Raw genomic sequence first — 26980 nt, 5'->3', positions numbered from 1 at the left:
TGTAGCAAGAGTTCTGTCTTATGGAAGGAACATTCTAGTATTTCCTCTAAATATTTAAGATTATGTTATAGCTAAATGTAAAATTATCTGTTCCCCTCTTTCCTTTGCAAAGTGTGACTTTATGGGAAGCTTTTATTTTAAACTTTAAAGCCACGGAATATAGAGTAACTTGGGAAAAGATAACAAAAGCTTTTTGGGATCAGATATAGGTGAACTTGTGGTCACAATTTTCTTTATCACTCACTATTTTAAAGTACCTCTAGTTAGCAACTCTATTGTAACACAGCAATTCTAGAGCAGCAGCCTTCTAAGCAAGAGAGAGTATCTGCACTCAGAGAGTCAAAGTTACCTGTAGTATGAAAAACTTTTGGCCAGAGACAGGACAGTTGTTGAAATGTCACTGTCTGCAAAAGAATTGACCAGATCTTTTGATAAGCTGCTGGGTTTTTTATTTTTCTTCCTTCTAGTTGTAAGTATTTAGCTTTGGTTGCACTTGCAATTATTATTCGTCCCACTGCTGTTATCCCGTGGATGCCTTTGGTCTTCAGCCATTTTTTGCAAGAACAGAGGAAAGCAGACCTTATCCTACACAACTGCATTCCAGTTGGGTAAGTTCTTTCTCAATTTAAACTGGGACTGTGCACAGCTACATCTTAAGATTGGTTTTACTGCTGCAAAGGCAGACAAGCCAAAAAATCTGATATCATGTAAATAAAAAATAGAACAAATAGAGTCTTTTTGCAAAAGTTTAAGGAAGGGGCACGTTTCCTTCAAACTGTTACATATGCTGCAAAAAGCACCTGGAGAGATTTCATGATGGTGAGACATGAGCAGCATTCCATTTTAATCTGGGATTGTGCCAAGGATACCAGGTGATGGCAAGTGGCCACTGTAAAATGGCCATGAGTATGGATAACCTCAAAAATACTAGGAATCAGAGTTTTGACAGAGCTGGAGAAGATACAAAAGCAATTCAGGCAATGTCAGTGCAACAAACTTTCCATTTTTGCAGATTGGTCACAGTAGGAACCTCTTTAATAATTGACCGTGTGTTTTTTGGTGAGGTAAGCTGTTTTAAACTTGACTTACAAGAAGAAGGTTGGGGTTTAGTATTTTAGCATTGGTGGATATTTCAGATTTCTCTGACTTCTCTTGTTTCTGTGACAGTGTCTGGCCTATGATCTTTAAATATATCCTAAGCTACAAACCCTTGAACACTGATTCTCAGGTATTTCAAGTGATGGACTGCTACATAAAATCAGTATGCTTAGTCCTCAATAGTTACCAACAAACTACAAACTTACACACTTCTGTGATTAATTGCTCAGTAAAGGAAATCCCTGCTGAGTCTTAGTAAAACAAAACAACCTGAAATAGGAGTAAAAATGTATTATATAGGCCCAGTGATGACTGTGTAGCTGTTGTGTTTGACTTTGGATTTGTGTTTAACTCCCCCCATCTCCCAGTGGGTACTGGTTCAGCTGAACTTCTTGAAATTCAACGTGCTGCAGAATTTGGGAACATTTTATGGCTCTCACCCCTGGCACTGGTACTTGACTCAGGGGCTGCCAGTTGTGCTGGGTCCCCATCTGCCGTTCTTTGTTCACGGCTGCGCGCTGGCACCAAGGAGGTTCCGCATCCTTCTGCTGGCACTGCTCTGGACACTGCTGGTGTACAGGTAATCTCTGCTGAGGGCAACTGCTGCCCCTCACTGCTCGTGTTCTTGGCAAAGCCCCTGTCCTCTCCAGAACAAAGCAGCGTAGTGTTCAGGTTAAGTGATAGAAAACTTACAGAAACTGTTCAAACACTCCAAGAAATGCCATCAGTTATAAAACTGGTTCTAGAATTTTGTGTAATACTGCTTCTTGTATTGTCACCAATATGTATCTTTAGAATTTATTTAGTCCTTTAAAGAATAAAATAATTCATCATGAAATTAAATTTTAAAAAATCCCAAAGCCAACACTCAATCACCCAACAGGTGTTTAAATAAAAACAGAACTAGTTAGAAAACTGAGTTCATTAGATGCTTGTTAATGAAAACACCATTTCATTTGGTTCTTTAATACATCCCCAGTAAGGTGAGAGATTCCAAGTCCTCTAAAACTTACTCCATTCCCAAGTTTATACACAGCTCTTAACTACCATAAGGCTGTATTTCTCACTGTAAGCTCAGAAGTATAAGAAAAGGTAAGTTTTTTCTAAAGCATCAGAATTAACTGTAAAGAGAAGAGACACTTTCAGACATGAAAAAAATACAGCAAGTAAATAAATACTAAGCAATGAATACTTTTATATTATTGTAGTAATAGACTACAGCAAAACAGTAGCAAGACCAGAATTGCAATTTCTTCTTTCCAGCTTAAAACTGGAAGTAGCTTTATTTGCTTTAGGACTTTTTTTACCTCCCTTAGTTTTGTAAGAACCCCTTTGATTCCCAAGACATGAGAGTTGCAGTAATCCCCAAAAAAGCCCAAAAAGTTGTCATGGGAAATTGTTTATTTTTGTATTAGCAGGGGTGACTGTTAATTTGCTAGATACAAATGGGCACTTGAATCTTAGCTTTTCATCCACACTATTTATTGTGTCTTATTACAGAAAACAGATTGGTGAAGTACTGGTTAATTTACATCTAGTTATCAAAGAATCAGACCACTCAATTGTAATAGGCAGGAATTTTTAACAGTGCTTGGTTTAAACTGACCAAATAGTCTTAATTTCAATGTACTCATTATGTTCTTCAAAAGTGACAATTTGGATTTTTACTCTTAACTGCTTCAATACCAAAAGCTTCTTAATACATGCACGTGCTCTTCTTCCCTGTGCTCTGAAACACATTTTGTCAACAGAACTGAAGCGTTTAATTTTCTTGCTGTACCACTGTATGCTTTATTACAGCACACTGAACCATAAGGAATTCAGGTTCATCTATCCAGTACTGCCATTCTGCATGATTTTTTGTGGTAAGCATTGGTTTCAAATGTCTTGCAATCTTACCTGGATATAATTTTTATCCCAGGGGAGACTGTTAATGGTCAACGTAGGTATTTGATAAAGGATTCTTAGAATTAGCCTAGCCTTTTCTTACAGCTAGTTAAAAAGAGAAAGAAAAAAGATGAGGGAGAGCAAGTGACTGTAGCACAGATAAAGAATTCTTAGCATGGATAAAAGTATTCCTGCAAAAACATGACAATTGTGTGCCTTTTCCCATTATTAGCTCCTTCAAGCAAAATGGGGGAAAGGGGCAGTGATTTGAGATGGGGAGAAAATGGAGTATGCTTTTCCAAGGCCAGAAGCTCAAAATTTAAAAACAATAAAATAATGCTGTAGTTTTCAGCAGTTTGGAGAAAAAGAATACCACAGCCATGCACATGTAGTTTACCATTTATTCTGGCTCTATGTGGACTTATATGAATCAGAACACATCAGTTAAGTTGCCATATATCATTCATCCAAACTACTGAATGGACTGATTTTCACTACAAGAAATTAAATTTGAAGAGACAAAGCACTGGTTTTGAAATTGTATTGCCACTGTATTAGGCTACTTTAAAAAATGTGTGAATTGTTTATCTCCCAAACTTACTCAAATGTTTCTATAGGATATTCTTTGAGATACCTGAAAGCATGGAAGAAAACTGCAGCAAGTTTCCTGCTGTTATCCAATTTAGTCCCAGCCCTGTACACAGGCTTGGTTCACCAGCGAGGCACTCTGGATGTTATGAGTCACATCCAGCAGCTCTGCAATCACTCCCAGCAGTCACAAGCTTTTGTCTTCATCCTGATGCCATGCCACTCTACCCCATTTTACAGGTATTAAGTGTCAACAGTGCCCTACATTAAAACCCAAACTCTTAATCAGAAATCAAGATTTCTTTTTTCCAAGGCTTAATAAATTGAGATATATAAATGTATACAGGAAGAGTTTTGATTTTTCATACTGTTAATATGGAGTGAATAGGGGAAATATGCCAAATGCTTATAACACAGAATAAAATTCAGCATCTAAGCTTTACTCATTTTTTGTGGAATAGCTTTGTATGAGGATATGCAGTAAGTCCAAGGACTTCACTAAGTATGTCACACTTCTTCATTATGATAACATTTTTAGCAAAATTAAACACTAATTGTTACAATCAAAATGTATTAATTTTACTTCTGCTGCTAAGCAGTAAAGAAGTGTCATTACAGCTCTGACTTACGTCACTGCAAAAGGTTTTCAGTAGATCCTGACAAGTAAACAAAATGCTAAAGCAGATATAATAGTGAAGCTGATATGGAAAAGTACCTTTTTAAGAAACTGATGTTGTGCAAATGGTATTTTTATTAAGATAAATGTGTTTTCTGTTAACTGCTAACAGCACAGTCCCAGCAGTTGGAGCTGAATCTGCTTGCTCTACTTTGCTTTCATATGAACTATTGAAGGGAAAAATACACTACTCTGAAGAAAAAAAATTAACTGATATTTGTTTTGACTGAGGTGTCATTTGAAATGCTGAGTCATTTCAAACCTCTGATTCTGGTCAGTTTATCATGAAATGTGTTTTTGTTTTTCTCCCTAGTCATGTTCACTGTCCTCTAAAAATGAGATTCCTTCAGTGTCCCCCAGACCTAACTGGCAATGCGAGCTACATTGATGAAGCAGATGTGTTTTACTCTAACCCACTTGGCTGGCTGAACAAGGAGTTTTACAATGACACATTATTACCCAGTCACTTGATCCTCTTCAATGTGCTAGAACAGGTATGGTAACATCAAGATGAAACAAAGTGCTTCTGAGGATAAGTTACAAAATAAATTAGAGAAGAGTTATAGTTAAAATATTTGAAAATTGTTGTTCACGACTTTTAAAATATAGCTTATATTAAAATTGACCCCTATAGCCCACAATAAGATTGATATAATTCCACTGCTCTATATTTAATGTTCATGTATGCTCTCTCCTCTGTGCAAATTCTACAGGCCACAAAGTAATGTTAAAACAAATCTGCCATCTATTCCCAGAAACTGCACTTTTAAGTAAGCAACAATGAAAACTAAAAACACCTGCAGTCACAGTACCTTTTAACCCCTCAAATCTTTAATGAAGTCCATGAACTCAAGCAATGGTGGCTGGTGAATATCTGCTCCAGACAGGATCAAACAGGATAAGTGCTTCTTTTTCTAGCAGGCTTTCCTAAAATAAAGGATAAAGCTTCCCAGGGACAGTTGAACTGATGTTTGTTAGGAGACTTTGAAACACTATTCTTATGTTCACAGCTGTGTTTTCTTACTGTGTAAATTAATGTATGTTCATTTGCAGGAAATATCATCATTTCTAGCTTTAAGGGGCTATGAGAAAACAGCCACTATCTTTCACACTCATGTACCTCAAGGACGAGTTGGAAGCCACATCTCCATCTACAGGAGGAAAACTGAAATGAATTATCCCTGAAGATCAGGCTAGAGCTCAGACCCAATGAGATCAGTTTTGCATAGCAGTAGCTGTGCTTACACCTCGTACTGCAGAAAGGAGAAAGCACTGAGTCTGAAACTGGGGGAGTCCCATGAGGCAGCCAGTGGCTGCCTGCAAACACATCCACCTCCTCCTGAAGGCAGCTTCAGTAGCAGTAGGACAGGGTGGAGTTCCTGACCTACCTTACAACACTAGAAGTCATTGGGAAAACCAAAATTACCATATGAATACTTAAGCAATAAAATACAGGCAAGGCTGGACTGTTTTTATAGAACTGTACAGCTATGCTGAGTTTCTTTTATAATAAAAGACTTTTACCCACAATGTCTCTTTTATTTTTCTTCTACAATATGCAGATATGCAAGACATTTCAAGTGTTTAAATCAGCACGCTGATTAGAATGCAGCACAGCAAATTCTTCACAATTCAACAGGCTCTTGAACCCCCCCAAAGACAGGAAGCAAATATAAGGTTACAGAACACTAACAAATACATTACCACAATGTTGCTCTATGTTTTGAAGGATGAGATGAAGTTAGTATATCAAACATTGGAGTTAGTAGTTGGTACATTATGCATGGCTCAAGCTTTAACTACACTAATGGAATGCAATTAAGCATTTTTTCATACACAGGTCATGGCATGCCTAGTTTCTGCAACAATACTGCTGGCACCCAAACAATCTTTACTTCCAAAGAACAGTTAAAGCAACGGTACAGAATATGCAAATCAGAAAGCCTGACTTCTGCCTGTTAACAAAAATGTGTAAAAATCAAATTATTCAGAAAAAAATTTGCATTTTGCTGCTTTGTTGAAAAACACTAGTTTCCAGAGAGCATGTGAATTTTAATCTTAGTTTTTACAATAAATTACTCAGTATTTTGGATCGAAGGGTAGTTGCCCCAATTCTATTTCAAGATTTGCCATGTGTCTTCCATTAGTGCGACCATGTTTATGCCATTTACCTTCTCTTTTATTACGGTGTTGGTACTTCTGAGCTTGTTTTTCATGTCTGGAATTCTCAGTTTGTGTAAAAGGTCTTTTAGGTCGACTGCAAGGAGTAAACAAAAGCTTATTACTACTAAAAGCATTTTATAACACAAGTACATTTTCAAGTACAGCTTTTAACATGCTGAGGTTCATTGAAAACAAAATTAGTAGTAAGTAGTCCTTTTAGGTCCTTGTAAGAAAAATGGGGGAGGCATTTCTTTGTTTAAATCATCAATAAGATGGTATATACAAAAGAAATGCTTTCTAAAAATAAAAATGCAGCTGGTATCACAATCTTCTGTATAACAGTATCAGTAAAAGAATTTGGAATTGATTTTCTGCAAACTGAAATTCTCACAAATTAGGTATTTAACTTAAAAATAAAGTTCATTTGATAATAAATTAGGAAGATGGACTATAAATAAAATCATAAACTTATATGTTTGCCAAAACCACATTAACTAGGTAGCTGACAATAGGACTATTACCTTCATGGTTTACCTTTCAGTAGGAGCAAGTGCTACATTACATAATACTTAGTAACCCCAAAGTAGTTAATAGTTCAGACTTGAGCTGCAGTAAAGTACATGAAATGATAAATAATACAAGTGTAAATTTGTAAAGCCCTGAGAACACCTTTAGATCCAGGAAAGGAATGTAGGAAACAATTGACACAAAGGGCCATTGTGAGCAAGTCTGAACAAAGCTTAGTCAGGGGCAGGATCTGAACTAATGCCTGCTGTGTGATGAGCTCCGCTCTGGACATACAGACTAACCCAGCATTACACTCCTCTGCAGGAGAGGAGTGAAATGTATCTGCCAGAACATGACTCAGACACACCTTAAATACACTCAAAAACCTCATTCAGCAAAGGACAACAAGGAAGCCCCAGTTAATGCTCCAAGACAGTTCCTCATTCCATCAGATGGGCAATCAGAGCTGTTTGGTCTAAAAAAATCCTACTGGCAGCTCCAGGTTTCTAAAGAACCCGGCAGAAACATCAGATTTTGCTATGCACACACACAAAATTTATATAAAGGTTCTACAGATCCACTTCATATAACATAATCTAATATTTCCACTAAGTCCTTCAGAAAGTCTTCTAGCATATGTGTGTGTGTATATGCATACATACACATACACACACATACCTGCTCAAAGACCATCCATTACAACAAGGACATTGGTTGTCTTTACAAAGAACACTTCTTTGTGTTATCAAGTACAGGAAACATGGAAACAAACCTGGGTCCATACTGGGGTGAATTATCATAATGGAAGTAGTATCTGTAGACGTATTTGTCCAAATCCTCAAAAACCTTCTCATTATTACTTTGGTATTCCTTCATATCTTCCAGGTAATCCTTGACATCATTAACAAAATCAGTGAACAGCATCTGGTCATGTATAAACAATCCATTATGAAAAAACTTATTGATGAAATTTTCTAGCTCTCTCCAGTGATGAAAGTTATGCACAACTTGCTGCAAATACTTTCTCATTAGCCGGTTAAATTCATCCATCCTGATGGGATCTGAAACTCTGTTAAAGAGACTAAGGAATTCTTGATGAGCACATTCAAAAATACCAGAGCAGCCCTTTAGGGCAAACTGATGTTTTCTACTACACAAATGATCATTGAGACATTTCTGGGAATCTGAATCTTTTTCATATGTTGTAAAATGATGTTTCCTTCCACTTCTGGATTCTTTGGGCATGTGAGGTCCCCTGTAATGCATGTGCTTCAGATTCTCGTAGGAGTTATGGTCTCGGTAAAAAGTTCGAGCTTTCTTGCTTGCCTCATATCTTTTGTCACTTGATGACTTCTCTTTTTCATCAAAGATGTTTTTTGTGGTATCTTTGAAGTGTCTGAATGTAGACTTTACAGAATCAGAGAATTTTTTCAAGTTTTCTTTCACTGCTTCTTTAGCCTGCTTAATCTTTTCTTTATGGTGTCTTACAAACTCTTTTGTGGAATTTTTCATAGCATCAAAAGTTTCTTTCACTGAACCAAAAAATGTCTCCTTTGATTTCTTTCTACTCTTACTTTGCCCTTTAGCACCTTTCTTCTGTCCACTTTCATAAATTTCTTGTTTTTCAGATTGGTCTTTTGCTTCAACATACAGCTTCTCCCATAAGTCAGAGCGTTGTTGCTCAAAGTTCAGCTTCTTTTCCAGTTCTGCCAGTCTTCCTCGCAGAGTTTCTATTTCTTGATTTTCTCTTAAAGTCTCATCATCATCATCATCAGCACTCTCAGGTGTTTGACGAGAACTTAACTGTTCCAGTTCTTTCTTCAGAGCTTCTGTAACATGACGTTCCTTGTCCAGTTCTCGCCTTAGCATCTGTGCCTCTGCAAAGAGTGTTTCCTTTTGCCTGAGAAAATTGCTGTTCCTTTGCTTTTCCTCTTCCAAATGCTCCCTTAGTTTCTGATTTTCTATTACAATAGATTCAGTGCTACTACCTTTATCTTCTAAGTTTCTAATTTGTTGTCTTAGCTTCCTTAATTCTTCCTGAAGTGAGGCCAAAGCTTTTTCTTCTTTCTCTAGAGATTCTCTTAGGTGCTGATTTTCTGCCGCAAGACTTTTTTTTTGAGAATCAAAGGATTTCTTCTCCACCTCAGTAAAGGTCAAACACGTGCCAAGATCTCCCTTGAGTGACTAAAAGAAACAAAAAGAAAACAAGCAGAAATACTACAATGAGAATTGTTACAACTTTAGCTAGAAAGATGAAAAACCAAGGTAGCCCAAACAGAGCTTACTTGTCATTTTGGATGCAATGAAGCATGCACAGCCAAGATGCAAAAATAGAGCTGGTTTGTTTATCTCAGCTGGGTTTGTTTATCACACACTTTCTTGGCAACAAAGACCATGTGAGAAACTTTCCCAGCCAGCCAGAGGTCACCACCCCTCACTTGTATTGGTTTAACTAGACAAAGAATAGTCAGTTGGGTGCATGAACTCTTAACTCATAACATCTTCAAAGGAAATCAAAATGTGCATCTTTGCTGTTGATTTATGTTCAGCAAACTGGATTTACAGATTACCAAAAAAATTAGCAGAAAAAAAAGGCATTTAGCTGTTGGGGCTAATGATTTTTAATCAAATCTGAAAATATCTGTTTGTGTAACTATATACTAACACAAAAGGATCTCCCCAGTCTGTTGGCGTCATTGACAAGCTCTAGAACATACTGAATTATGTACAAATGCTGCTAACGGACACATAAAAAAAAAATCTAAAAAAAATACCCACTCCCTAATCATCTCTCTGGATGATGCAGCAGCAAAAAAACAGAAGTATGGTTTAAGTATTCAAAAAATTAATAACTATTGATAATTTAGAAAGATAAAGATAATTTAAAAATCACAAAACCTCTATGTTCAACATGTTTTTACAAGCATTTTCTACTTCAGCTGTCTTCATTGATGACAACTTGGCACTGTGTCACAGGGAAACAGTCTCTGTGCCCAGATAACTCCTAGACCACAGACATAGAACCCAGTATGTTTAACCACATTCCGAGAGCAAATTCAATCAACATAAACATTTGTCAAGAATTCAGGGGAAAGTTCTCTGAAAGAACTTGCTAAAGACAAAAATTAAATGGATTTGTGTGAGAAATTAATTTCACTTTGTGTAAAACACACACACAATGACAGAATTATGCAATGACTTCCAGCTAAGCTCACACCTACCCCCCCTTTGTGGTGCACTTGATCTCCTTGCTCTTGTTGGCACTGGTAAAGGTCATCTTTCAGATCCTTTAATTCACGTGTCTTTGCCACCAGCTGCTGCCGTTTCTGGATCTGCACTGTACCTACAAAGATAAAAAAGTTTCTTTTGATAGACTGACTCAGAGTAAGGAGTTAGAGGAACAGAGGAACCTAAAGATCATCTTCATTCTCTTTGGAAATTGAGAAGGATTCTTACCTTGCCATTTCAGCCCTGTCCTTAGCAGTAACTGTTTAGCTGTAGGGAAAATTTTTTCTTTCAATGATAAACCATTTCTCAGACCCAAAAATCGTCTTCTACACTGGTTTTTCACTTATAACAAATAAAGGAATTTTGGAACACTACATAGAAATAAATTAGATCCAAACCAACCCAACAAGTTATACAGGAAAGAATATTTGTGACTTCTCTCTAAGGTTTTTAGAAACATGCAAGTCAACCAGGATAAAAGGGAGGCTATTGGTCCATGCATTATCCAATTCAGAACTCCAACCTTGACTGTTAATTGAATTACATGAATGAGAGGGTATTAGCACAGTGTTTAAATTTTCATGCAGAAATACAATTATTACACACTGCTCACAAAGCAGAAGCAGCAAGCATTTCAGGCCCTGTCTTGTCCTTCTTATCCATAAGCAGAGGCTGCAGAGTAAGCACGTGTCCTGTTTTTCAACTGCCAGACAAAGGCTGAGACACCCTGGCTTTCAGAAAAAGTATTTTGCTGTACTAGCCACCAAATTTTCTTTGTCAAGAACAGCTTCTTGACTGGTACTTCCTCACCTAACATATGTTCTCTAAACCCTAACACTGATGTAGTTTTTATATATTTGCTTTTTAGATTCTCTTGAATTGACTCTAGAGAAGAAGGCAACAGCAATTTTGAACTATTTCTTTCAAAACCATTGCACCATAATCAGAGATCTATTTCTGTATTTAAAGGCAGGGGGAGACATACTGTAAACAGAAGAAATGCTCTAACTACACTTGCACTCATGAATGTTTTGTGCTCTCTTCTTTTTTATCTATTGTGAAGTGTGACCTTAAAAAAAGACTGCTCTATTAAACGAAGCTGAACTATAATAGTTCAATTCAGCAACGGCAACATTTGCCTTCAAGCAAAGGCAACATTTTTTACAGCAATGATTTTAAGTCTGCAGAGTCCTAGTAAACACTTCTTGAGAGCACAGATCCTTTCATAAATGAATTAAAGTATACTGACAGTAAATTTGGTATTAATATTTATCTTTTATAGATGCTTTTGAGGAAGTCCATCAATCCTAACAATCTAAAGCCTGCATCTGAAAAATCATCATTTAGCATAAAGGGTTTATGTTGAGTAGAACCTGAATTACAGAAAACACTTAAAGTTCTCTTTTTCTCCTTATAAAAAATCCTAATTTAAGTAAAGTAAGCAAAAATGACATTTAGCAACACTAAAAATGAACATATTGAAGTGCTATTCCTCAGTAATTGGTTTGTGTTTCCAGCTGGTACTCTAAGTCACAGTTTCCTTCAGATTCTTTAAGTAACCAATCCAAATCCCTAGCAGTATAGCTATAGTCCCCCTTGCAGTTTCTGGTTAAAGAAAAAAATTAATCTGAATGTCCATAAGGAGACATTTTTCAGGCCAGAACCTTCTACCTAATTTAAGCTTCACCTGTTACCTGAAAAGTTTGCCTTCATTCAGTTCTCCTTCCTAGAGCATCATAAAACTAGTTAACTCAGTTTAATATTGATTAGGATACAGTTGATTAAAATATATAAATTAATCTAATTCATCTAATCTAGTTGCTTTCTGCATCTCTGAAAGTCTTAAGGGGGCCCTAGAGCTCGAGCTAAAAAGAAAATACTATCCTGATATTGATCCAAAAAAAGGAAAGTATTTTTAAAAGAAGTTACACTTGCAATCCTCTTACATGACAATTAGCCTAACAGTAGCAGAATGCTGTGGGAAACATTCATTCCAAGCTGAACCACAAAATTACAAAGTAGTCCTCCAGGGAGATGGATTCTCCCTGCAAGTTTGTGTTGGAAAAAAAAAAAAGCTAAAAACAGGAAGATGGAAGCAGAACTTCACTTCCTTTCTAGTGGTAGAAAGATAAGTTACCACATAACCATGAAGAACTTTCACTTGAAGAAGCAAAAACTGAAGCCACACAGAGCTGTCTTACTTCTGCTGAAAAATGCAGCCATCACTGTCATCAATGATGACAATTTTTATTTAGAAGTACAGATTCAATAAATGAACAAGTGAATTCCTTCAAAAATGCATTACCCTGAGTCCGCATTCAAAGTGTATTTTTCATCCACAGATCTCCAAGTTCTTTAAAAAGATAGTATTTATCATTAACACCAAACTAAACACAATGAAGTGATTATCAACTGAGATCTCCTGTTCCCCCACAAACACTATCACACACTGCTGTGGTCACTGTGCTTCTCTATGCCTCTAGCATGCCAATGCTCATCAAACAGCTTTCACACCAGTTACTACTACATAAAATGTGTATGATTGGATTAGTTGTTCTTATAATCCCACATACATTAGCAACTCCTGAGACTTGGTTCATTGTTTTATTTTCCCAATATAAGTATGCATACATATATGGATGTGTGTGTACACAAACACACACATGGTTTAGAAAGTAAATCTGAGCGCAAGAACAGCATCCACAGTACATCACTCAAGGCTCTTACCTTCAGGTTTACCTAAGAATAAAAAAAATTGGGATCAATGAAAATTAATACAAATCTCAAAGAAGTGCCAAAATTGAAATTCCTAACTATCAGTCACCACCAAATACAAAGTGAATGATATCCCCATCTCCAACTGAATCACGTGCCTTTTTAGAAAGGCATATTTTCATATAAAACTAGATCTACTCAGAAAAAATCACTATTTACCCCATTACTGTACGAAGTAGTGTATATTGCATACAGTTGCACTGCTGAAGAACCTCCCTGTATTACCACTACAGCTGCAGTGGCTTAGGTCGTTAGCAGAGGACAAAACACGGCAGTCACAATAAAACAGCATTTGCTGCACAAGATGTGCACTGCGCGCTCTGCCCTCCCTGAACTCACCGTAGAAGTGTCCGAAGCCCATGCTGATGGCGATCACCAGCGCCAGGACGATGCACCTGTTGAGGCCGCTGCCGAACTGCCGCTGCTGCTGCTGCTCGTCCCGGGCCGGCTCCGCCTCGGGCTCGGCCGGTGCCGGTGCCGCCCCCTCGGGCTCGGAGCCCGACACCCCCCGCCGCCGCGGGCGCCGCTTGCGCACGGCCGGGCTGCCCTGGCTGCTGCTCTCATCGCTGCTCGACTCCTCGGGGCTGGCCTGCGACGAGAACACTGAAAAGCAGCACACAGCCGTGGTTAAAATGCATTGAGTACCGTGGTAAAGAGCAAACTGAATATCAAGATCCGTATTATTTATGCAAAATAGATCTGGTATTTATCTTTGAGAACATTAACAAAACAAAATTAAAATTCTAATGATATTGTTTGTGCTGGAAATTACGCAAACAATGTGTGCTCTTCAAAGTTAAAAATTAATTTTTTAAAACTAAATGATAGAGAATCAAGAAATCATCACTAAATAGCTGTATGGCACTTCCCCATACCTTATCATTCACCCATTACAAAGTGTTTCAGTCAACCCTGCCTCCTAAAGCATCTACATGTACTGCCCCTGCAAATTCTTGTGAAGTAAAAAGACAAAGATTTCAGTTTTCTTTCTCTTACAGCTATTAAAACTGAAATACTTAATAATGAAAGAATAATATAAAGGCTTGCTAAAAGAAGGCCTCCCAGAAGACAGACATGGTTTTGTTACATCCCCTCAAAAAATTTCATTCTGTGATCTCCATGCAACTGCAGAAAAAATTCCATTACAGTTCCATTAATGTAACTATTAGAAATAGTCAAAATCAAGATATAAATTTACTTAAATATGCAATTTTGTTTTCTTTTAATATCTACTATATACTATCTGTTGACATCTTTACCCACCTTTCAAAAAAGCCATTTTCAACCACTGTAGCACAGGAAAAAATCCAATTAAGTGCTTTTCTGTTTGTTCTTTCCCAACACTCTTCTATTACCTGACTGAAGTTTTGGTAAATTGGACAAGATTTGCAATAAGAACAAATTCTAACCTTAAAAAATACCTGTTATAGAATTTTTTCAAGATTATATTTATTATACCATTTGTATGTTCAAGTTCTAATGGCCCAAAAGGGCCATATTCTAACCAGGAAAATAACAACAGAGCTGTTCCCATTTGTACAAATGTTTGCTGCATATACTGTAAATAGATTTCGATAATGCAGTATAGAAGTAATTATTATTTAATCTCCTTCCTTTAAAAGTGTAACTTTCAAGTGCAAGGGGAAGCAGTAGCAGGGTGGAAAATAGCTTTCAAGTATCTACATTCTGTACCTAATTCACATGTCTGGAATAAATTCAATGGGATCAGTGAAGTCTCTAGACATGACAGAGTTCTCCTGTTTGGACACTAATTTTGCTGCTCACAGTCACACAATGTTAATGCCCCTCCTAAAATATGGTTGTTCATTCTCTTATCAGACATCATTACTCAGAATGTAAAAATGCAAATATAGAAAGTCTGTCCTTGAACAGTTCACAACCGAAAAGTCATTTGTTTGAGCAAAGCCATGCACACATCACTGAACAGACAAGAATGCCAAGCAGTGCTAGCTATTATCTATAAAATGCATTACCACTTAAGATTCTTCACTTAAAATAAATTACAACTCAATAGAGGTGATTGCATCAAGCCCAGAAAGGATTATCAATTAGTATCTGGAACACTTCTAATTTCCAAGTCCATGGACAAGCAACATGACAGATTATGAAAGACAACTTCCTCCCTTAATAAAAAATTCCATTTTAGTAAATCAGTCAACCCAGACTTAGACAGTGACTTGGACATGCAGACACTTAAATGAATTTCTATAGCTTAGGAGAGAAGGACACCATTTTAGACCCAATCATTTAAGCAGATGCATACTTCCCAATCCTGGAAAACAAAGGCAAACATTCCAAATGCATTCCTAGAATGCAGAGGTCAGACATTATAGAGAAATATACAGGACAAACTTAGTAAGAGGTGTTTTTCTTGCTCATCTGTGGGGCTTTGTAGGGTTTTTCAACAACCAAAGAAGGTTACACACATGGAATACAAAAGTGGTTAAGGAACAAGTGCTGCTTTTAGCCAAATGGAAAAACTCTTTGATACACACTGGACAGCAAAGAATAAGAAAAGAGGGGAAAAAAGACAATCAGAAAGAAAAATGCTGTAATATACTTAAAGCCATTCATAAGCACTTACAGCTTAGTTGTCAACAGCAATTACACTTTCAGGCAAGAATGACACTGCCTTACAGCTGCTGCAAGAATTCAGTACAAAGCTGTGCTCTAATAGTACCAGGATAGAAAGGATACAAATAAAACCAAGTGTGATCACAATAGCAGCCCAAAATCCTAGTTTCTACTGTGATTTTGAAGTGTCAGATCTATACCAGCAATCAGATTAAGTCAGTTGACATTTCTGCACAGACACAGCTCAGATACAGTTCACTGTAGCATATGGGTATTTCTGCTGGCTGAACTTCATTCATGAAGCAACATTAAAACATTTCTGCTTGCATGATGAAGACAATCGAAACAGGAACTGGTTTGCAAAAAGAAGTGGCAGAAAATCCTTGTAGAATGCTTTAGTATCTACATTAGGAAGAATCTGAGGCTCATCCTTTTCCAACACAGAAGAACACTCAACAGGAAGTGGATGGCAAAGATTTCTGTTGCCACTTTTTGTCACCTCTAAAACTTCAGCATTTAAAACACTTGCAAAAGTACTCCTGCCATTTTCTGCAATACTTGATCAGTTGAATGCCCAGCACTAAAGGCCATGCTGAAATCAGCTTACGTTAGAAGGAAGAAATTCTTTTTGCCAGCCACAGGTAGGCTTGGAATCCAACAAGAACTATCCATTGGAACAAGCAAGCACAGACATTGAAATGTATTACAAACCTTACTGATGTCTGCTCCAAACCTACATGCAAGGTTAACATATTTTTAAAGAAGCACATAAGACACCGAGAGCTTAGCCAAGTTCTTCAGTGAGGACTGGCTTTCAGCATCTGTCTAGAATATGACTACGACAAGACCAAGTCAGGTTGCTATCAAAAATTGTAAGAACACTCCATGCAAGCCTTAAGCAATCAGCTTTGCACAAGCTGATCAAATGTAATCACACCACCTTGAAAAGGAAGACTGCGAGATACATGCTCTTTCACCTCATTTCCCCATCCCCTTACACAATCAGGAATCTTCCACAGCTTCTCCAGCCAACTGACTTTTGTGTACAAAAACACAGGGGGGGGGAAAAAAAGACATTTTTTAGAACTTATCCCTAAAAGAAAAAAACAAAGTCAACTAAATCCTAATTTAAAAATTAAGCCAGATTCCCCAGATGACTTAAAGAAGGTGACAATTTCATTACAAATCTTCACTGATTATAATTAGACACTAAACTGTCACTTTCTGTTTCCAGTGGATACTATGCAGATACATGAACATTTAATGATGCTGTATCCTACTCTAAGATAAAACAGTATTTTAGGTAAAATCCTGCTTGTATAATAAACTTAATTTGAAAGATTAAAATCAGCAATACACAGGTGTCATAGAAAACAGAGAACAGAAGAGATTACAAACAAGAAGCCAAAAAGAATTATAGAGGAAGACTAGAGAACTAGAGAACAGCAACAAAATGGGAAGTTTTTGGTTTGGATTTGTTGGGGTTTTATTTGTGTTCTTTATTGGATAAATATTCATCCTCTTCCTCCTGATTATAATGCACTGCTTATTTCAGTCAAGCACTGGGAATATCTTAAATCTATAAATATACACTACATAGCTATGAGGGTGGTGCAAAGTTTTTGTAGTCATACTGCCTAGTCCTCGTGGCACCAAAAATCCTCTCCCACTTGCTAGTCATTTATGCCAACTCTTATATAAAGCCCAAAATATTGCCAAGAGAAAACCTACAATTATTCTGTGAACTAAAAGTAATTTTCATTCTCCAAGATGTGCTACAAATTAACTTTCCATTTAAAACAGTGAACAACTAATGAAAAAGATTGCTTTCAATTAAAAAATTGCAGACATACATTTAGACAAAATTGAAGAGGGCACCTAGAGTTTAGAAAAACTCTAATACTTGGATATGTACTCAACAAAACCATTATTTTTTTCCTCTCTCCATAAAAAGAAGGCTCACTAACCAAAGACTGGTTTGGGTTTTTTCCCTGGTGACATTTTTGCACACAATTGCTTAAGACTCTATTGCTCTTACCAGTTTCTACATGGGAAAATGCATACTGACTGCTAGAGGAGGAACCCATGTTAAAATCCTCTGAACTCTGAGCTTCTTCACCATCAGCAGGAGCTTCCTCCTGACTCTGAGTTTCTTCTGGTTTTGGAGCTTCAAGTGTAACAATGTCAGAATCATCACTAATAGTTCCAATGCAGGAGCCATCATCAGGAACTTTTTCTTTATTTTCCTAGGGAAAGGGACAGTGTGAGAATTATTCAGACACAAAAAACATGAAGTAATTAAAACAAACAAACAAACAAACAAACAAAAATTGTTGGAACTTCAGGAAAGGAAAAATTTGTCTCTCTAATGCCTTCCAAACATTTCTTGCCATTGACAGATGGGGCTTAGAGAAGTTTCTAAATAATGTAGTCTGTTAATGTAATTTACCTCTGGAACTGTCTGAGTCTCCTCAAAACCAGACAGAGTATTATCTACTGCTGGGATCTCTTCATCATTGTTGCACTGAGCTATATGAATAAAAAGAGGAAATAAACAAGCAAACAAACATGGGACTAAAAGCAGCAACCACAAATTATGCCCACACCCATGTAATATTAATATACAATGTCATAATGTTATTTTTTAGGAGTACAAGCATTGATGGTTCCTTCCAAATTATTCTTATTTGATCTATGACATTACCAGGGAACAATTCTTTTATCAATAACACTTCTATAAATGATCTTACAGCAACACCAGTGCACACTATTCTATAACACATCTAAAGTATGGACAAAATGAAAGACATTATACTAATTTCACACATTTCAGGAAAAAAATACTTTTATAAAGTTGACAACTGATTATTTTCCATAACACTGGTGAAGCAAATACCCTGACAGACATCCAGAAAGCACATAAAAATCTATTGAAAAATACCAATTTTGTGCCAATGCTACAACAAATATTGATCTATTTTATGCAACTACAACTCTTTTAATATCTTGCCTTGCTCCTCATCAATTGCCTGCTCCTCTTCTTGCAAGGAAACATATTCTTCTGAAACAAACTCATGGTTGTCATTTGTGCTTCCATTTTCCGAGGTCACTGTCTCTATGTCAGAACCCTGAAGGTGAAAAGTTTAAATGGACATTACAATTACTGGGGTTTCCAATAGTAAAGTAGGAAGAAAGGACTACAAAGAAAACAGAATATTAGTAATAAAAACAGAAACAGAAAAACTGAGCCTTTAAAACTGAAGATGACTTTGAGCTAAGAAAAGCAGGTGAAATACCAACTAATTAACTAGAGTGAAACAAGTGTTAGTGTGTAATTCTCATGACCAAGGTTAAAAAAAGTTAGACAAGGACAATTCTAAAGGGGAAAAATGACAGCAATTTAGGCATTAATTAACAACTACAATGAGTATTTTAAAAAACTATTTTTATTGTCTTTATTAGATCTGTTTATTAAATGGAATTTAGATAACCAGAGGAGGTTTTGAATATGGGATCTAATTCCTGTTCCTATCTATTGTATGCAAATACACACACCCTCCCAAAAATAGAACTTTCAAGCATATCAACATGAGCTGCAATAAATACTACTATCAGGATAAACTATGTATAACTTCACTCCATCTCAACTCCTGTGAGAAATTTTGAAAGGCTGCTCATAGAGTACATCTCTGATACCTCAAAAACAAATATTTATACAAACTCTAGATTGAATTTCTGTCTTTAATCCAGAAAGGAGCCTTCGTTACTGGTCAGCAGCCAGGCAGCAACAACACCAGAGCACAACAGGAACTGCAAATAAACAACGCCAGGAGACTGCAGGGTACTAAAGTCCAGCAATATGCTTGACAATTCCAAATCTTTAATCTTTATATTGTAATTTTGGTTTAAAAACACTGATGAGACACCAGTAAGGCTATTAGCAAACTAGAAACATGCAAAACATAACTGAAAAAATCCTAAGTCACTCTGATCCATAAATAAGTTGAGCTGTTTTTGTAAACAGAGATAGTTATTTTTGCAACAGCAGGTGTGAAATTACAGTAGCAGCAATACTTCCAGATCAGTTTCCCTGGATGTCTCATTTCAGGACTCAAGCAAACATGTATGCTTTTGTTTTTACAGAGCCTGTACTTCAGGAAGATTAGATACCTCAAAAAGAAGTGCATAAGATACATTCTATAATCATGTTACAAAGTTATGTTTCTTTTAGAAAGGCTTCAAAAATTAACTCCTTTGGTAAACTGTTAAACACTGTGTATCTTTTTTCTTTTTTAAACACATTGTATCTTTTTTCCTTTCGACTATGTAAATATCACAACTTTGATTTGATGTGTTTTGCAGAAATTCACCTCTCATTTACAAGTAATGTACTATAATCTAAGTGAAATCTCAGGAAAGAAAATACAAAGTTATTTGGGGTTTTTGGGTTGGTGAGGTTTTATAGATAGATATACGGGTTTATTATGTGACAATTTTCTCTGGTGTGACAGAACCACTTTCATTTCTTAAATTGTGAAGAAGAAGAACAACATTTCAGTTTGCCCATGCTCCACAAGAAGAAAAACATCAGGAGTATTGCTTAAGACAGATTACAATTTTAGCTAAAAAACCAAGTTAATGGGCTAGCTGAGTACATGGTAAAACACACAGGTGGGAATGCATGAACTCTCTGATCCACTTCATCTGATGCTGGACCTTCCATGTCAGCAATAGCAAAGAGGTCAAGAAAAGATATTGTCACCTCCCTACCCTCCTACACAAAATTAGCAAGTCCTTTCTCAGGAGCAGCCCAGCAATGTAGAGCACTCTGACTCTGTCCAAAGCCCACCCTCAGTGCAGCAGCCACAGCTGCCAGCTCCCTGCAGCCACAGCCTGGACAGCAGCCACTTCCTGCCCCTAACTCACTGCAAAACGTGTCCACAAACAGATTCCACTGTGCCATCACCAATACAGGTCACAACAGCATGTGAGAAAATCATAACTCAGAACTCCAAATTTGTCTAACCCACAGTTCTACCCCTGTCCTAAACATCCAGCTCAATTCACTGCAGTGTACAGAAGTCCACATCCCCCTCCATGGGCAGTAGCTGTGTGAAGTGTACCTGGCCATCCCATCCATTCTGCTTTCTTTCTGCTCAGATTCAAAGCTGTCTTACCAGAAGAATGCTAATAATGGCAGCTCTCAAACACCAGTGCTGCCCCATTTTTATTTCACTGAATCAGAGATGAATAACTGGCAACAAAAAATCTCCATGCCACAGAAATCTGTTCTGCTTTGACTAGACAAATCCCAGCCATCCTACAATCTTGTGTTATGTTAACTTATTTAGACAGCGTAATTCATTTGCAGTTACAGTGTAAAATAACCATCCCAAGAATGAAAATAAAGTCTGCACTTCACAGCTGAATAACTCAACTGCTGAACTCAACCGCTAAATCCTTTTACTTTTATCTGAGCTCTTTGAGTCCAGCAGCCTGTTACACTCTTGTAGCCCTCTTGGCCTTGAGGAATGGAGTGCATGAGTTTTCTGTTTCTTTTGGTGACAAGATGCCCAACCTGTCATCCAGCCCAAAACAAGGAAAAGAAGTTTTAACCATCTCTTAAATACCACTTTGCTGCCAACAGAAATGAAAGCATGGCCCAATATTTATAAACTTCAAACTGTATCACTTGTGACAAGGAACTGTCAAAACATGAGTGCAATCACAGGTTTGTAATAGCTTGGTTCCAAATTTCCCATTTTCATTATAATCTGCAAAACAGAGGAGTGTGCAATGAAAAACAGATGAACACTATGCATGATTTTCAGTCATTTTTTCCTGCTTTCCTCCTCTGAATGAAACAGTTTAAGTACTGGTCCTCGAATTCTTTTCTGGAGCAGGCAACAAGTAGATGCAGGCAATACTAAGTGTCATTCCAGGAATACTGTCAACCCATCTGTCCTGAGGATTCTGGCTCAATGGCCTCCTCAGTTTACAAGACAATGCTAAATACATAAGAATCAAACCAAACAAGGAAACCAACCCACCCATCCTACACTCACACATCAGCCAAGATCTGCAGAGATCCTCAGAAGAAATCCTCAGGACTAAAGGAAGAAAGGATACTGGATACCCCCACACTACCAGGAAAGGCTTCTCAGAGGTTCTGAGCAACCCAGGCCTGGTTGTCCACTGTGGGAAGGGAAGATAAAACACTTTTCTTATCTACACTCATGTGTCTGCTGTACCTGAGCAGGTGTTGAAGGCACTGTGTCAACCAGCACAGTCAGGGCAGTCATTTGATCAAACCTAAGGGCTGACCCTGCCATAAGACTCCTGCTCTCCACTGACAGCACTGATTTCATCCACACAATGCAAACCTTGAAACCAACAGCAGATCCAGACACCTGTCCCAAGATAGTGCTGGAATATACACTTGTCCCTATCCTAATTTTCTGTAAGGAAGAATGTAAGGACTGAGGGCTGCCCCTGAACAGCCACTGCTGAAATTAGGACCAGATACCTTAGTGTTAGAAAAAACTTGGGGAAATCATGGAATCATTCCCTCTGCACAAGATATTTTTCCTGCCCAGTATTCCGAACTTTGTTTGTTTTGGTGAGGGTACAGATTTATCAGGAGGAGAAAAAATACATTAGCAACAACAGACAAGTTACACAGCATGCTAATATTTTCAGGCAGGGTGAAACAGAAGAATGCATGCCACTAAAATTCTACCAGCTCTTCAAAGTAAAACCTTTGCAGAAAAAGAAATTCTTTTAAATATGAAAATTTGTATCAACTACAGTAAAAGTATACATTTTTTTAAATAGTAGTTTCATGATTTACTTTTAAATTGCTCTTCTGTATTCTCAGCTGATATGCAATATCCACACAAAACAAGAATTACTAAGCTGAAATAGCATTTTACTGCTTATAGATGACAGAACTGTACCAATGTGAAACTGGGTACCTCGTGATTGATGACAGTCCAGCCGCAAGACGAATCACTGTCACTGGAATTTTCAGACATTTTCAAAGCACACTGCAGGTAAAAGTAGACTCTTTTAATATGCAAGACACACAATTTCACTGCTCTATTGAAAAATAAATAAGCAGAAGAATGGAAATCATGATGTTACAGAAGAATATACTAACACACAAATTGTTATTCTGGAATTGATAGGAAAAAAAACAGAATAAAAGTTGAGAAAGAAAATATATCCTTTTATACTTATTTCCTACTATCTTCTTTATACTTGGAGCAAATACAGTTTTGCTAGGCACATACTTATTTCAGCCAGCCAAAAAGCTCTTAGACTAGACACACACACAAAGCTAGTCAATTAATTAATAATTAAAGTTAAACAATGATGCTATAGACAAGTTTTAAGACATGAAATAATTTCTGCTTTGTTACATGCACAGAAACTACAGTTTATTCAAGAAAAACGGTGGGAGGTTTTTTTGAGAAGAAACAGATTAAGATCTTTTGGAACTAATTTTCTTCAACTACTGGGCAAAATCAATGTTTCCTGTTTCTTTCACTCCTTCACACGATTCTGAGGAAAACTGAGAGCATCTGGCAACTACAAAAACAGAATGAAAATAACAAAGTATTTTTTTAAATAATATTATCAGATGACTGGCAGCCACTTTCAAAAGAGAACTGTCCAGCTGCAGCTGCCTATATATCTTTTCTCCTTTTTAACAGGAATTTACCAGGAATACAGAGTATTCATTAACATCATATTCAATCACTTTTTCAAGTCCTTAATTAGCAAAAAGGTTTTATAAAGAAGTTTAAAACAGTTTTTGTTCCTTGAAAAAAAAATATTTAATTTTCATATAAAATTGACTATGGATTCATCTTGGTGGGAAAAATATTCCCAAAACTGAACAATTTCCAATCGATTGGCTGTTATATGCATCAACATAATAAAACAGCCAATGAAACCATGGTTCAATACAGCTTTTATCACACAATTTCAGACACCTGCTGTATTTCCCACTCTGAGTTAATTCCAGTCAGAACACAGAGGAAAGCATCTATGTGTTTAAATTTATTTGCTCTCTACTTTATTATCAATCATGCCTTCATTCCTGGTTTCTCAACACAGAAAATATATATAAAACTTGAATGAGAACATCTAAGTATACTAGTGTGGCTGGAAATGGGCACAACAAAATATAAAACCTCCAATTCCATGTAGGTTTCTCTCAAAACACAGTAAACATGTCTCGTATCTCTGCATTATGGTAGTTACTGCATGTTTTTCTAAGATAAAACTATTTTCTCATCAACTTCTAATATATTTATAGTTCCCCTGTAAAAAAAAAAAAAAGGAGATGGTGACAATCACAACAACAGTTTAAGCAAAAATACTCACTAACAATCAACTTAGGTATGAAACTTAGAGAGAAACTGAATTACTGAATTTCTGTTTTTTTATAAAGCCCTACTTTGAATATGGTTGTCATTTTCCTGTAGATATTTTTCTTCCTCCATTAGTGCTTTTCCTGGAATCTCAACCAGGGTATGTCAGGTTGGGAGGGGGTGGGAAGAAATCTATTTTGGTTTGAGTTGTTTGGGGTTTTTTAAGTCACACTGCATAAAAGAATCTTTTTTTTTTCTTTTTAATTGTGATTTATTTTTAAATCACACTTCTTCAATCATCAAAATAACAAATGCCCAAATGGTAAAGACTAAGTTCTGGAGTTGACATGCGACATGTGACAACGACATCTGCTTGCTGTCATTAATTACTCTAAATGTGACTGGGCATCCAGCAGCAGCAGCAGCATTCCTTTCACAGGAAGGGAACTCCCAGCACCAGAACTCGTCACCTGGCAGAAATATCACTGGCTGCCTTGCAAAATCTGAATTCTCAAAACACAACCTCAGGGCACCAGTACAGTTTGATACCGGTGCATCTACAGATTTTGAAATCCCAAATTGTCACAGCAGACTCTGTGCTGGGCATTGCAACATCTCTCTTCCTCCAGCTAACTCAGCATTTCACCCTGGGCCTGGTGCACACAACAGAGACACCATCCTGCTCTCCCTGTCCTGCCAAAAACACACGGACTGCAGAAACACAAAGGCATCTTCTGTTCTGAACATACAGCCATGGCTTTGGGCTCCACATAAACACCTGTCCTCCCATCCCACACAAAAGATTCAGGACCTCACTGGGTACCAACATCATCAAAATATATTAAATAAACAGATAAACAAGCAGGCAAACAATCATCATTTCCCTATTGCTCACTTGTCTTGATAAATGGCCTTGAGTTAGAAGTTATTTCTTTGCATTCAACCAGAATACTACACTAAAAGTGCATATTTACCTTCACACAGGTGACAAACCACCAAAACAGAAAATATTTTTATTAGTATTTTAATTAAGACTTTAAATATCTTTAATATTAAGAAAAATAATGGATTTTTTTAAAAAGAATAATCAGAAGAACACTAAGGTTTATGGTTAGAACTGCTAAATTTAGCCAAATTACAATAGATAGGTAGTTTGGCATCAGACTGAAGAGCATCTCTAGGGTAAATGCATTCCTACAGGTATATTCAGCAAACATACACATGTAAAACAGTTACCAAAATTAAAACACTTTATTACTCAGATCTAAAAGATCAAAAAGACCTACAAGCTTTAATAAAAAAATTACCTAGGTACAGGGTTCCTAAACTTCAACAATCAGCTAAACAGTTTATTTCTGCAACAGATTAATAAAATGCACATAATCATAACTCAATCCAAGGTCAAATTCAATCCCCTAAGTACACTGAAAAACAGAAGCCTAATTTGAACCCAATGGCTAAACTGACCCACTCACAAACTCTTCTCCAGTTTGATTCTCCAGCAAATGATAAAGACCCACTAAGAACCAATATGCCTCTCCAACCAGCCTAAAGGGGCTGGAAATGCTGCCACTGTCTTCCTGAATGCAACTTTTTAAAAAAAAATAGCTTTGAGCAGGAGTTAAAAAGACATCAAGCCTTCACACTTCCTAATGAATCAAGATGACACTAATGGGTTCTAGCCCAGTCACAGCAGGGATAACTGGAGGATACACTAGGGTGTTACAGGTCTCCTGTATGCCAGGCCAAGCCAGAAGGAAAGACTGGGGGAAAACCCAACCAAAGCCAATCCCGTGGTGCCCTGGTTTTGTATGCTCGCTAAGCATCTTCATTGTCACTTCTGGCATCATCTTCTTAATTTGTGTGGACAAATTAAATACTCATTATGCTCAGAGTGCAATTTTTATGTATTTGGGGAAGGGGGGCAGGAACTCAGAAGCATTAACTATTTTCCTACCCTTAGTGAGATGTAAACCAGAAGCATAAGGTGCAAAAGTTTACAACCATATGTATTGTTGATAACACAATACGAAGTTACTCCAGATATGTACATAAAAATAAATCTGAGATACCACATCCTATTTATCTACTGTAAAGCAAAATAAATACCAGCCTTCAACAGGACCACTCCAGTCTAAATAAACCCTTAAGATCAATCATCTAAAAAAAGGATTTCCGAGACTAAAAAATAACCTTCAATAAGCACTGACAAAGATGAGTAATGGGCACCAAAGAAGAATATGAATGTGTTCTACAGAGTTTGCTGTGCTGTCATTCCAAGTAAAAACTCTGAGCTCTCTTCTACAGTCGATTATTTGTTGCACAACAGAAATAAAAACAGGTTCAGCGCTACTAAACTTCAGCGTTCTCATGGAAGTTTATTATCTCTAAGTGGTTATTTCTTCCCCTAACATTGTTCTCTAAGAATATATTTAGCAACCCATATTGAATATAGAATATTTCCTTGTTTTGAAGGAAAGCCAGGCTCCCGCAAGGCTGGGCATTCCCGGCTCAGTCCCTACCCCCAGTACCGCGCAGGTGTTCCTGGAGCGCACCTGAAGCGGAGCGCGGCCCGGCGCCAGCGCAGTTAAAGCGCCAGCGCCGTGTTTATGAAACAGAGCACCTTGCATCAGCCGCCGAGGCAGCGGCAGAGAAGGAAGTTGGCAAACGCCAGCGCCCGGGGCCGGGGCCGGCACGGCGGTGACCGCTGCCCGGAGCCCGCTCGCCCCCCGAGCAGCGCCGCGGCCCCGCGCGGCCCCGCTCACCCGCTGCCCGCTCCAGGAACGGCCGCCCGGCCCCGGCGCCCCGGGCTCTGCCCCGCTCCGGGCGGCCCCTCCCCGCGGCAGCCGCCGCGCCCCTCGGAGCTCCCCTCGGCCGGGCCGGGGCAGGGCGGCCGCCCCCGCGGGCCGGTCCCGCCGCCTACCTGAGCGCGGCCCTCGCGGGGCCCGGCACGGACGAGGGGCCGCGGCCGCAGCCGCCGGTGACGCCGTCACAAACAACCCGGCCCGCCCGGGCCGGCGCCTGCGCGCGGGGCGGCGCCCGCAGCACCCTGGCGAGCGTAGTCCGCGCCCCGCCGCGGCCCGGC

At 37.9% G+C, this 26980-nt stretch overlaps 2 protein-coding genes across 6 annotated transcripts in view; one reads left to right on the top strand and one right to left on the bottom strand.

Moving 5' to 3' along the window:
• The window catches only part of PIGB (phosphatidylinositol glycan anchor biosynthesis class B), a 6976-nt gene extending 1209 nt beyond the window's left edge, over window positions 1–5767 (top strand). Inside the window, exons 4-10 of the mRNA XM_058811272.1 lie at window positions 468–608; window positions 1013–1064; window positions 1467–1678; window positions 2899–2963; window positions 3603–3813; window positions 4563–4743; window positions 5303–5767. Coding sequence (XP_058667255.1) covers window positions 468–608; window positions 1013–1064; window positions 1467–1678; window positions 2899–2963; window positions 3603–3813; window positions 4563–4743; window positions 5303–5434 — 994 coding nt within the window. The 3' untranslated portion in view covers window positions 5435–5767. The remainder of the gene's footprint in view (window positions 1–467; window positions 609–1012; window positions 1065–1466; window positions 1679–2898; window positions 2964–3602; window positions 3814–4562; window positions 4744–5302) is intronic.
• On the bottom strand, window positions 3373–26980 carry CCPG1 (cell cycle progression 1). 5 transcript variants are annotated; one of them, XM_058811269.1, is made up of 12 exons: window positions 26819–26976; window positions 22492–22563; window positions 18528–18645; window positions 17967–18046; window positions 17556–17763; window positions 16458–16553; window positions 13262–13525; window positions 12875–12886; window positions 10141–10262; window positions 7692–9103; window positions 6421–6506; window positions 3373–5176 (listed from the first exon to the last, which is right to left on the bottom strand). In XM_058811269.1, exons 2-12 carry the CDS (start codon window positions 22549–22551, stop codon window positions 5139–5141), a joined length of 2496 nt encoding a protein of 831 aa, XP_058667252.1. In that variant the 5' UTR covers window positions 22552–22563; window positions 26819–26976; the 3' UTR covers window positions 3373–5138. The 5 variants fall into 5 exon arrangements, with proteins under 5 accessions (XP_058667252.1, XP_058667250.1, XP_058667251.1 ...); XM_058811267.1 differs by lacking the exon at window positions 3373–5176 and having other exon boundaries at window positions 6233–6506; window positions 26819–26980; XM_058811268.1 differs by lacking the exons at window positions 3373–5176; window positions 12875–12886 and having other exon boundaries at window positions 6233–6506; window positions 26819–26980.

This window comes from Ammospiza caudacuta, chromosome 10 (genome assembly GCF_027887145.1).
Source record: "Ammospiza caudacuta isolate bAmmCau1 chromosome 10, bAmmCau1.pri, whole genome shotgun sequence".
In the NCBI taxonomy this organism is placed as follows: domain Eukaryota; kingdom Metazoa; phylum Chordata; class Aves; order Passeriformes; family Passerellidae; genus Ammospiza; species Ammospiza caudacuta.
The sequence above is the reverse complement of the archived record's forward strand: the minus strand, read 5'-3'. Positions and strand labels throughout refer to the sequence as shown.